This window comes from Myotis nattereri (genome assembly GCF_964212035.1).
Source record: "Myotis nattereri genome assembly, chromosome: 12".
Lineage (NCBI taxonomy): Eukaryota > Metazoa > Chordata > Mammalia > Chiroptera > Vespertilionidae > Myotis > Myotis nattereri.
Window position 1 is genome coordinate 35,477,286 of NC_138087.1, and position 13,388 is coordinate 35,490,673.

General features: G+C 37.8%; 1 protein-coding gene across 1 annotated transcript in view; it reads left to right on the top strand.

The window, feature by feature from the left end:
• The window catches only part of GLIS3 (GLIS family zinc finger 3), a gene marked incomplete at both ends in the record, with an annotated part of 431,103 nt that overhangs the window by 328,300 nt on the left and 89,415 nt on the right, over positions 1 to 13,388 (top strand). The window contains 2 exons of the mRNA XM_081104158.1: positions 2,813 to 2,974; positions 6,002 to 6,112. Of these exons, the coding sequence (XP_080960284.1) occupies positions 2,813 to 2,974; positions 6,002 to 6,112 (273 nt within the window). The remainder of the gene's footprint in view (positions 1 to 2,812; positions 2,975 to 6,001; positions 6,113 to 13,388) is intronic.

Here is a 13,388-nt window from a genome sequence, read left to right on the forward strand (position 1 = left end):
AATTTGTATTTCCGACAAGTTCCCAGGGCATGCTGATGAGGCAGACGTAGGTGCACCAGCTTTGAGAATCGCTGCTCAAGGTTCACCAGTATGTGCCCTGCCCAGGCTTTGCTTCCATCTTCCATGAGCGACGTTTGCATTGTATTCATCTTGATCCCCCCCAATACCTAACACATAGTGCCACACTCATAGGGCTTATTCAGTATTAGTTGGGGGAAGGGGAGAGAGTAATGCTATTTAGATGAAATTACTAATGTATACCAGATGCTTGCCCACCATCACTCCCCTCCCATGTTACCATCTCCTGCTATCTTGCTGGATGCTGAGAATCTGTTTGTTGTCTTCTCATATAGGGTCTGTGTTTGAACTACAGGCAACCTCAGGCCTGTTCATCTAGTTGTGTGTCACTGGGCCCTCAGTTCTGGGTTCCATAGCCAGTCTAGTAAGAAAGGACCTAATACTAGGATATTGGTCAATTTTTGTGTCAGTGTTGGTTGGTGACAGTAACACGAGCAGTCAAGTGATGATTTTAACCTTAAATCTCAGGAGGGACCTTGCACTTTAGGAACCTTGATAAGAAAACATTTGATATTTGCAACCATAGTAAAACAAAGATTTATATTTGTGATTTTTATTTTATATATTTAAATGCCATTTAACAAAGAAAAATCAACCAAAAAAAATGAGTTCGCGTGTCACAAGTTCACCATCACTACTCTAATCACTTCATGGTAGATCCAGGGGTCTTGTTTGTCCAATACTCACAAAAACCTCATTAATCTATTCTCAAGTGGCTCTCCACTCCCATGTTGGTGCTGAAACAGTGCAGCCTGTTCTTTTACCAAGATCTGGGGACTGCAGAAGGGAGTGGATGCTGGGGCCTTCCCACGTCTGGGTATGCACCCCTGGAACTGGCCCCAGAATGGTGTCCACCTACAAAAGAGCCTTGGTATGAAATATGCTACAGGCTTGATGTGTTCAAAACCACAGGCTCATTTTAGACCTAAGTGTGGTCCATCAAGTGATTCCAAGTAAAATAATCTGAGCTCCAAGAGTTTGCTGTAAGTTGTCATTCAGAGAGAACCTTAAAAACAGAGGTTTGGTCAAAAGAGGCCTCTTAGCTATGAATTGGGGTTAACTTTGAGCACCTTTATTCTCAAACTTGTGACCTAATTGAAAACTGTAGAAATAAGCCATTTAACTCCTCTCCCCTAGCGACATAGCATTCTATCTTTCACTCTATTGTAAAAGTAGTTGACTTCGTCAGCAATCATTTTCTGTTCAGGCTAAAGTTATAAAAATCAGGAAAACACCAAAATTATTTTAAGCAAAATATAAAAATTGAAATAAACCAACATATGTCTATGAAACATGTATAACTCTCAATCAAAAAATAAGTGCAACTTTCATATATTTCTTAAAATACTTCAGCATACAAAATCTGGACAACTTAAAAGTATGTAGTTATGACATGTTTCAGTATCTTTTCTCATTAGTTCGCCCTTCATTAAAAATGAAAATTCAAATAACTAAAACCTGGCCAGCTCTGGATCACCCCTTCATGAACAATGTACTCCATCATCTAATGTAATAAGCAAGAGAACCAAAGAGTTTCATGAAAGATCTTAAAGTAAGGTTAGGTACTACCTGCTAATTTTGAATGGAAACCATCTAGTATTTACTTTAGTTTATATTCTGTGCTCCCTATACCCCTCCTCACACAAGCATTCCTCTCTAAGAAGTGCGGTTTCTTAATTGCTGTAAACATATTATGCTTTGTTCTGATTAATTTTTCCCATATTCATAAATTTCTCAGTGGAAATTCTAAAGCTATTAAAATTGTCAAAGTGACAGATATTTTGGGGCTTAGCACCAATAAGAGAGTTAAAGGATAAAAATGCCCATCTCACCTTATGCTTCCTTTATAGGCTTGCTCTAACATATCTTCTTTATTAGATTGTCATTTCAAGGATTGGAATCACTTTGACCAGCTAATGGTGGCTGACATTTTGCCCACAGAAGGCATTATGTAAAAATTACTATTAGTAAATATTATTGATAAACCAATGAAGCATTTCTTGAATTTACTAGTCTTTCATTTTTAGTTCTTCTCTTCTTGAACTAGGTAACCAAATTTCTTTTTAAAAAATAAAAATAAAACCATTACTTTATTAGGAAAATTATTTAGCATTAAATGTCTTTTAGAACCATTTTGAAAGCATGCTTAAAAACTGTATCTCATTAGGCTTGGCATTACCCTTAACAAGTTCAATCTTTTGGGAGTTGGAAAACCCCTTAAAATAGAGTTAAGCAAGTTTATGATCATAATAACTCAATGACACATACCTTTTTCATCTTGAACTCTTGGATCTTCAATTCACTTTTATTCTCATACATCACTCTAATTTTTCTTGTTAGTTTATTAGTTGTAAAAAGTTTCTTCCTTCCTGGTTCCTTCAATTTAAACCAATTTGGAAATGGAAAAGTATGTTAATTTTTTAATAAGTCTTTAAGACACGCATTACTGTATTTTTATTAACTGAGCCAGATGGCTCACAGTGAATTCTCTCTGACATAAGTAATCACAGGATTCAGTTTGGGACCCAAGTCTGATACAGAAAGTGGCATGTATACTGAGTGGAAAAGTGCAGTTTACATGAACATATAGATATATTTAGAAGTAATATTTGTTACTGTTTGGATTTTATTTTTTGTTTTAGGCTAAGTACAAACTAGGAACACTTTTTTCTGTCCCTCAAACTCAAGCTCTCAAAGTCCTTCTCAACAACCTCAAATTGTTTTCTCTCTGCAGTTTGAAGGTTGCAAGAAGGCCTTTTCAAGGCTCGAAAATCTCAAGATTCACTTGCGGAGTCACACGGGCGAGAAGCCTTACTTGTGCCAGCATCCGGGCTGTCAGAAGGCGTTCAGTAACTCCAGCGACCGTGCCAAGCACCAGAGGACGCATCTGGACACTGTAAGAATGGCAGGAGCTTTCCACCTTTCAGCCCGAAGCCCGGTGTGAGGAAGTGCCCTTTAGATAGTGGGGTGGTGAAGGTGTTTGCTTTATGGCCTGCAGGTTACAGGGATAATGCCAAGGGCAGCAACGGAACCTGGTAAAGAGCCAGAGGGGCCTTGTTTGGCTCTTCCCTCATTTTTCTGTAGTCATGCGTATCCTAAATATTACAGCTGCCTGGGACTAAGGGGTTCTTTGGTAACCTCTGTGTCCAAAGCAGAGGCAGTTTAAGGGCTGTCATAGAGTAGATTTTAGTACAGCGAATGACCACTACAGATTGGGCATTAAATTAAGTATTCAGATATCAAAATGTACTAAGATACACAATATACAGATTTACAGTCGTGAGCACACGAAACAATTTATTCTTGTATTGTTACTTAATAATTATTGTATTATTATTTTCCATACCAACAACTGTACCTTTTTTTTTCTTATTCTGGTTCTTTTCTTCTTGACATAAACATGTGGAGGCTGGCATGGGTTTTGAGAGTGAATGTGGCCTTTTGCTTTAGAAACCCGCTGGTATTTTCACCTTTAAGTAATCTAAAAAGAATCAGCAACTCTTTCCCTAGGGCTCAGTTTTATGATTTTCATTATCACACCTTCTTAGAGCATTTACAGATGTTTTTTCTAGACTCCACACTCGCTTTTATATTCTCAATTATGTTGACTGTTCTTCTTCACATGTCTCAGGTTTTGATGCTATTTTCCTTATATGAGGCCAGGTAAACTGTATGTAATTTCACTTCACTTAAAACCATCAGGATAAATGCATTGTACACATCACAGATCTCTTATCCCACACTCTTGCAAATAATGTATTCATGACAGTACTTTTTCAGTGTTAACATTCTGATGTCTATTATTAAACTACACCGGAATTTGAATTTCGAAAAGATACTATGATTTCTACACACCTTCTCATACATATTTAATATTCTTCTGATGTTATAGTTGACATATTTATTAAATTTTATATTAGCCTCTATTAGTCATATTGATAAAAGTCATTTTAACTATGTCACATAACCTTTCTAAACAGAAATATCTCCTGATATACATAAATGTGATGGTTTGCCTAGTAAATATCTGAAATATAATTACAGTAATATGGATATAAGATTGACCCCTTCCTCCTCCAGCTGAATTGAATTAAGTGAATTTAGGACCAACAGAATAGAATATTAAATGAATAAATTTGGTGAATAGCAGTATTTTTTTAAAGGTAGAAATAGAAAAAAAAGAATATATTATGTTAAAAAAATGCCCTATTTTGTATGTCTAAAATGGTCTGGGTAGAATCCAATAAATTTTTCAATTTATCATTAAACATTATCATGGAAGAATGAACATTCATGAGACAAGATTGTCTTGAGAAATTGCTTCTACTCTAGCTAGTAATCTGTAGTTTGAAAGAACTATTGTGAGGCTAAGTGTTAGGGTTCTACTATACCCTTCTTTGCTTGGAGCTAATTTTAGCTAACCAAACTTCAGGGCATTTTCTAAAATCATTTTGGAATTTTAAAAAATATCCTTTTTTAAAACTTTTGAGGAAAGCTACCTAAGATAATGATTTTATGTTTCAGTTCAATGCAGTAGCTTTTAAAACTCAGCTATTTTTATTTTTTAAAAAATCACTTCTTTATTAAATATTTTTAAAATGTATTTTCTATTGTTGATAGTATTACAGATATCTCCCATTTTCTCTCTCCCCCCCCCCCCTCCTCCCAGCCCTTACCCACTCCCCTAGGTCTTCACTACTCTATTGCCATGTGCATGGGCTATGCATATAAGTATATAAGTTCTTTGGTTTATCTCTTCTCATCCCTCATACCTCTTCACATCGAGGTATGTCAGTCTGTACCATACCTCCGTGCTTTGGGTCTTATTTTGTTGAAGTCATCATTTTTACTTTTAAGATCCAAACTACTATGGTTTAAATTTTTATTGTGTTTAACAAATTGATGTGCTCTCTTAAAATCATAGAGAAATGAAACATTTGTTTTAAAGAGCAAACTGTAGTTGCTGAAAGAATTTGTTATTTAAATTTAGGTGTTCATTCTCTTTCAGTAAGTACTCCTTATGCTAAATGCTGTCAGAATTTTGGATAAAATACCTTTCTTCACTAAGTGGATTCTTTACTTACAGGAAAATGGTTTTCCCATAAAGATTACTGAGTTCATAATTCTAACCTTGAATAGTTTTAATTCAGTTTTTTGTTAGCATATTAATACCCAAACGGAAATAATTTTACAGTACAAAAATAAAAAGGATTCCAGAGTTAGCCTTAAGCTCCACACGTCACATTGCTCAGGAGCAGCAGGGATTAGGAGGAGCAAAACTTCTGTTCTCATCACACTCAACCAAGGGCTTATTCATATACCCCAGGCTTAGTACCATGACTTCTCTACAACTAATACCATGAATGTCCCTCTGGCTGATTTTTCATGTGTCTGTTGTTTGAAACCTGTCTCCTACTCATTTTCTACTAATTTTCCCTTTTAATTCTCTCCCTCTCTTTTTCTGAATTAGGTTTCTTCTGAAACATTCCCAGTCTTTTCTGGACTTTTCTACAGCTTCTTTATACCTGAACTCTTAAAGAATATGTGTTTCCTAGTTTCTGACAGTCCCAATGACTGTTTTCAGGGGAACATAACTGTAAGTATGACCAGAGATGTTTAATAATAATTTCCATCTTTAAAAAATGCCACAAGAGATTCCTGTAAAAGTGCACTCTATGGCAATCTCTTAAAAATCATCAAAGATAGGCAGTCTCTCTGTTTCTTGAAAGTTTACTCTCCTTTCTGCCTTGATGCAAACTTACTGGGCTTTCTCATTAAAATGTCTAAGTATTACCCAACATTTCATATCAGTCGGTTGGTAATCGCTCATGCTCTGAAGCCAATAAATAAGTCTTTGAGTAAACCTTCCCCAGTTACTTTTAGGATTTAACCATAGCCATTTCTTTCTGTCTTTCTTATTTAGAAACCTTATGCTTGTCAGATTCCAGGATGCACCAAACGCTACACAGACCCAAGTTCCCTAAGAAAGCATGTGAAGGCTCATTCTTCCAAAGAACAACAAGCAAGGAAAAAGGTAATTTTTAAAAAGAAGTTACTCAGTCAGAAAAAGCAGTTAAATTCTTGAATACTGGGAGCTTGTGCAGGACGTTGGAAATTCGTATACGTCTCAAGGTGTGATATGTGTTAGACTCTGCAGAGAGAAATCTTCCATGAAATAACAGACATACTTCATTTTATTGGGTTCTGTTTATTGCTCTTCCCAGGTATTGTTTTTCATTAGACCATCCACCAGCCAAAAGATTGACTCCCTGAAGGCTCAAATGATGGTTAGCATTTTTTAGCAATAAAATATTTTCAATTAAAGTACGTACATTTTTTTTTAGACATAATGCTACTGCACACTTATAAGACTATACTTACTATATGTATCGGGAAACCAAAAAATACCTGTGGCTTGCTTTATTGCAGGGCTCTGGAACCAAACCTGAAATGTCTCTGAAGGATGCCTGTAATAGCAAGGTTGTGATGTGTATAGTTGATATAGCCAGATATGAATTTCTGGGGAGAGCTTGTAGAATAGGAATCAGAGAAAATTAAGTGTAAGTCTCCTAAATTGGAAAGTAATAAAAGGCTTTTATGGAAATTAAGTTCAAATAACAAGAATATTGAATTAGAAAAAACAGCACAACAGAAATCCTGTCTGGAGATAAGTGCTTTTTCATAAAATATCGATAGGCTAAAATAATTTTAACTCCGATGAAGAAGGTAGGTTAATCTCTAGGATGAGTAAGAATAGAAGCATTCCTCCATGCTTAGAAAAATAATATTTATTTTCCTGGCCAATTTTGCTCTGTGGCTAGAGCATCAGGCCTTGGACGAAAGGGTCCATCCGGGTTTGATTCTGGGGTCAAGGGCATGTATCTGGGTTGCAGGTTCCCCGCCCTCAGTCAGGGCATGTATGGGAGGCAACCAATTGATGTGTCTCTCTTGCATCGATGTTTCTCTCTCCCCCTACTCCCTCCCTTCCACTCTTTCTAGAAATCAATGAAAAAAAATATCCTTGGGTGAGGATTTAAAAGAAATGTTCCTTAATACATACTGCATATGAAAATCTGGGAAAGGAATTGAGCCTAAAATTACATAGACATCAATGAGGGATCAATATATCTTTCAAAGTTTATAGAAGTCATAGTATCTCAGGTTTAGAAGCAATGCGAAAGATCAACCAGCCAACCCACCTGACTTGTTCTCCTGACCTCAAGACCTCCAGCAAGTGGTTGGCTGTGCTGTGCTTCAATGCCTCAAGAGATGAGGAGCTTACCACCTCACAAGGCATTTCCTAATAATTGAGTTTGTAAACTTTTGGACCAACAGGTATCCTCTGACCATGGCAGGAAATATGTTGACTTGACTGTGGCTTTTTGAATATTTCATTTGTGTTCAGGTGGGTACCTGATTCATTTAAGGGCCCTTCATAACAAACTTAAGGGAAGTTTAAGACTCAACTTATTTCAAGTGATTGAACCTCTTGGCCATGGTTTTCAAGCAACCATGACTTCTAGCTACCTAGAATCTTGTATTCTTTCATGGTTTATAGGGATATAACCTTTTTATGTTAAAAAATGCTCTGTAGTCTTTTTGTTATTCTTCCTTGAGAGGTATTAGCACAAAGCCAGTTAGTTGAGGGCTTATATATGGAATAATTTGACCTCTTCCCTATTAGAAATATGCCTGTTAGAAGGATGTGATAGATATTATTTTTTTAAAATCGTTATTGTTGTAAGTCTTACATATGTCCCTTCTTCCCCCCCCCAAAAAAAAAAAATTGACCTCTTCTAGTCTGTCCCCACCCCAGGCCTTCACCACCCTATTATCTGTGTCCATGGGTTATGCATATATGCATAGAAGTTCTTTGGTTGATCTCTTCCCACCCACCCACTCTTCCCCATCTTCCCTCTGAGGGTCAACAGTCTGCTCTATGCTTCTATGTATCTGGATCTGTTTTGTTCATCAGTTTATTTTATTCATTAGATTCCACATATGAGTGAGATCATGTATACTTATCTTCCTCTGACTGGCTTATTTTGGTTAGCATAATTAGGATATTCTTAATTATATACAAACCCACTCTAGTAAGTCAATTGTTGAAATCATTTTTTTCTCTCTATAAATATAGTTAGGTCTCTTTAATTAGAATCCCAATAAATTGATAATAGATGATTATTATCAACATATAATAGTATCAACAATAAAAGATGATCATTTGGTGTGGATTAGATATATTCTTTTATTTTAAAAGAGCAATGGAGCTGCTAAATGAGTAGTAATATTATAATATAGATAAAGTTGTAAGGAGATGTTTAATATTCTTTTTTTTAAAATCCTCACCAAGGATATTTTTTCCACTGATTTCTGGAGAGAATGGAAGGGAGGGAGAAGGAGAGGAGAGAAACATTTATTGGTTACCTCCAATACATGCCCCTACTGGGGCTGGGGAACCTGCAACTGAGGTACAATGCCCTTGTTCAGGAATCAAATCCTTGACCCTTTGGTCTGCAGATGGATGCTCTAACTGCTGAGCAAACAGCCAGGCCAATATTGTTAAAATAATACATCATTGTTGCATACATTAACGTTTAGCAGGACTACTGCCTAATGGTTTTTGTCTTTGTCTGTGTATATCTTATAAACTTGAAGAGATAAGTTGTGTTTGTTAAAAACAAACAAACAAAAACCTCTTGCTGAGAGTGTTTTCCCTCTGAATATGACCATTCCCCAGATCATAATTAGGTTTTACTGTAATGGCAAATCTGACCTGAGATTGGAGAGCACCTTCATAGATAGTAACAGTTGTCATGGACATGACAGAATACAAGTCCCATATCGAGACAAATAAGCTACAATATGTAGTGACAGTAGGTATGGAAACATAATGTACATTTTCAGGAATTGTTAATGATTTCTATTGTTCAAATATGGTACATTTCAGCCTCTGTAAAGGAAGAGTAGTTTATGTGAAAGATCCTCAGAGCACTAATTTAAAAAAGAAAATCAGACTTTAAGATTACACATTATAAATTTATAGACAATTTGCAGACAAACCTTCAACAGGCAATCTAGTTAACAAGGAACAGTATTATAATCTAACTAGAGACCCGGTGCAGGAAATTCGTACATGGGTAAGGTCCCTAGGCCTGGCTGGCAATCAGGGTTGATTTGTAGGGCGACCATGGGACAGTCAGGGGCCCCTGCTGGCACCTGCCTTGGCTGGCCTGGGTCTGTGGGCTGAGGGCAGCTCCTGCGTTGAGCATCTGCCCCCCTGGTGGTCGGTGCGCATTGTAGCAACTGTTTGTTCCACTGGTCATTCCACTGTTTGGTCAATTTGCATATTAGGCTTTTATTATATCGGATGTCAAGTATTTCAGTATTGTCATAATTTTATCTTAAGTAAAATAACTTTTTGTCTCTCCGATGATTTAGCTTTTGATGCTCACTCAGTTTTGTGCAGATGGTTGAGTTGGATTTGGCTGACTTTCATTGCCTGGTCTTTAGTGACAAGTTTACTGTGTTTACTTTCTGAATTCTAACCTGTCTTTTTAATCTGAAGATTTAAAAATCCTTTATAGATCTATGATGGATTAATTTATGGAAATTAAAATGAAAAAAATTGTTTCACCCAATAAAAAGAGGAAATGTCACTCCCAGGAGAAACAGTGCTAATAAACCTGAAATCAGTCAATCCGCATGTTCGAACCTTGTGCTGGTGTACTGGTGTATAATATTTACATGGTACAGTGTTGTTACTAGACCTTGGAGAGATTCTAATTGCTAACTCACATCAGGGCTTGGTATTTGAAATATTTCCTGGCAGCAATAATAAAAAAAGTAAGAAACAATAAACCTTTTAAGGCAGAATTAAGATTATTTACGACTTTAATTAAAATTGAAAACTGGCATCATTTCAAAAAAGCCTTTACAAAAATGTGAATTCATCAAAAATAACCATAAAAATTCCAAGGTGATAAAGGCACAGTGGAGTAATGGTCCCAGCCCTAGGGAATTGTTTTGTTGAAAAGAATAAAACCCTTTCTGTCACACCCTGTTAGTCATGGACTCATTTAATATCCCTGGCCTGTCTGCCTCTAATCCTTTTTTTTAACCCCTCTCCACCCCAGACACTAAATGACATTATTTTGGTCTTAACGTTGCTGGCTTTATGAGGTTCCACTCTGAAATCAGGGCCATTGACAAGGCACCTTGAGCTTTAAGACAAATGTTTATAAGGAAGAGCAGAGATCTTTTAAGCTATGCCCTGGCCATTGTCATGTGGCCCTTTCCCATACCTGTTGGATCCTACTAAAAACCAAGAACGTGAAATCTCAGCTAAATATTATTTATGCAGAAAAAAATGAAGAAGAAGGGGGAAAACACCTCTCTACAAAGGAATTGGGATAATTTGTCTCATTGCATTCAGGGAGTAACTTTTCTCTTTGTCTAATGCGTGCACACCCACACATCCCATCAGCTATGTGCAGACTTCTTCCGTGGAATGTGCTTTGCAGATCTCGAGTTTATTAAATAGAGGGCTACACAGATAAATGAGTAGGGAAATACTCAAATCACCAGTGAAGGTCTCTAGTGAGAGTAGAATCTAGCCTGCCGAGCTGAAGGTAGAGTCTATCCTCCAGCCCTGGCTGACAATGGGTGGTGAAATGAGAGAAAATTAAGGCAATGAGCCACTTGGAATTTTCCTCAAGGCTGTGAGCTTTATCAGAATTTTTCATTTTCACCTTGGAAGTGCCATAAGCAGGGGAGTTTCCTTCAACTCTGGCCCATTATCAAAATGGACTTTTTAAAAGTGAATGCAAAGAATGCTGGGCCAACAGAGATGACATGACTCTTCTGTCCATTTCACTCTTCCTCCATTCCAGACTTCCAGTGTGATCTGTTAAATGTTTGTTACACGTTCACCTTTGGCCCACCGTGGTTGATGACTTTCACTTTGGGGATCTCAATGCAAGCTGTTTTAAACCAAGCACAGCTTTTGAAACGTGTGTGAATGCAGCATGTATTATATTTCCTACTTAGAGAATAGCTCTACTACTAAATAGCTTCCTGGCTAGAATAGAGCAGCTTATTTAATGCAACTCTGTTCACATGGAATTGGCAATTCTTTGGAATCTGTTCAGAGCCATACACATTCAAAACTGTAAACAGTTTCATTAAGCACCATGTAGGTTAACTTTGCTCTGTGCAGTTGTTGGAATCTTAAAAACTAATGTGAAAAAATAGTTTTCCCTAAATGGAAGCTTGTGTTAGAAGAGACAAGAGGCTCACTTTTCTGTCGGTTGTTTACTGTTACCATCTACATGGGGGATGGCATGCACAGTGATCCATAATCAGAGGCCTTCCCAGATTGTGGCAATCCCCTCCCTCCCTCCTTCCCTTTCTTCCTTCTCTGCTCAGGAATAAACTAAATCACTCCAGCTCCTAATGGAATGTCAATAATGGGCACATATCATGGACATATAATTTCAAGATGAGCTAACTCCCTTCCCTTCCTCTCACATTTAAGAAATCATATTGGAATTGGAGTGGGAGAGATGCTATTACAGGACTGATGTTAAAACAGCACTAATATGTTTGTTTTTTGTTAAGCAAGTCACTAATGTCTGTGCTTGTTAACAATTGCCGGTAACAAATTATTGGTATCACACCTCTAAACAATGGTAAGAGATACTGCCTGCCTGAATGTCTTGGTGCCTCAGTTAAGGATAACCGATTTCAAGGAAGGCTCTGGGTATGCTTTTGTAAAACAAATATTTTTTTGGTTCAAAATAGTGATGCTAACTAATAATTAAATTTAAAGGAGAAAAAAAGGTCAAGTTAATCCTAGGCCTACAATACTGATTTGGGTTTTAAACCAGCTGTCTGGCGGCTTCTGTTTTAAGCAGATCCAATGTATAACCAGCTATGCTTTCGAGAGCATTTTGATGGCACATGGTGGTTGGAGTTGTTTAAAAGGAATTGAGAACTCACATTTGGGGGTGGGAAAGTGGTGGGCAGGAGCAGTTGTCCATGAGAGTAAGTAGTGAGAAAAGGCTTATGTTCTTTTCTGAAGAGATTGGAGAAGCTGGCTTCAGCCTTATAAATACAGAAAAATAAATGCCATCATCTCTGGGCCTAGTGGCCCAGTGTATTTTTTTTAGCTCTTAAACCAATGTTTCCCAAAGTGTGTTCTTTGGAACACATTCCACAGGATGTTATTCAATATTTACCTTTAAAAAGTTTTTGCTGTCCTATTAATCTGAGAAATGCTGAGTTAAATAATATTTAATGGTTTCCTTCTTGCAAGAGTTCTCAGACCCTTGGATATACCAGTACTCCAGGGGGAAGATAACAGTAAGCATTGCTCAAAATTACTTGGCAAACAATCTTCTTTTTCCTCTTGAGCTTCTCATCAAGTTGCTCTTCTAGTAAATTACTTGAGGAATATAGTCTCAAGTGCTTTTATTTATTCCATTCAGCAAATATATATTAAGTAGGTACTATGTGTCAGGCACTGCATTAGACCCATAGATGCGAGTGTATATATGACAGACACATACATTCTCTGATCTCAAAAAGCCACCTTGCCTTGGTGAAGTCCAACAACAATAGAAAGGTAAACAAAAAATCTATAATAATAAAAGCGTAATATGCTAATTAGACTGGACAGCCAAATGACCTTCTGGATGACCTTCCAGATGAAGCTGCAGCAGCAGGGGCCGAGGCAGAGGCTCTTAGGGGTAATCAGGCAGGCAGGTGAGCAGTTAGGGATCATCATGCAGAGTGATTAGGGGTGATCAGGCAGTTAGGGGTGATCAGGCAGGTAGGCAAGTGGTTAGGGGCGATAAGGCAGGCAGGCAAGTGGCTAGGGGCGAACAGGCAGCAGGGGAGCGGTTAGGGGTGATCAGGTAGGCAGGCAGAGGTGGTTAGGGGGGATCAGGCAGGGAAGCAGGTGAGTGGTTAGGAGCCAGCAGTCCCGGATTATGAGAGGGATGTCTGATTGCCGGTTTAGGACATCCTGCAGTCGGACATCCCCTGAGGGGTCCCAGATTGTGAAAGGGTGCAGGCCAGGCTGAGGGACCCCCCCCGCCCCTCCCCCCTCCCCCCCCCCCCCCCCGTGCATGAATTTCATGTACCGGGCCTCTAGCAGTAACATAAGTGCAAGCAAGGTAACAGCAAGGGAATTGAAATTGAGATTACAGAGGGGGACCTACTGAGGTGAGATGGTCAGGAACTCATTGAAATGACCACTTTGGAAATGAGAAGAATGTATTAGTTGCAAAATTTTTAAAAGCACTACC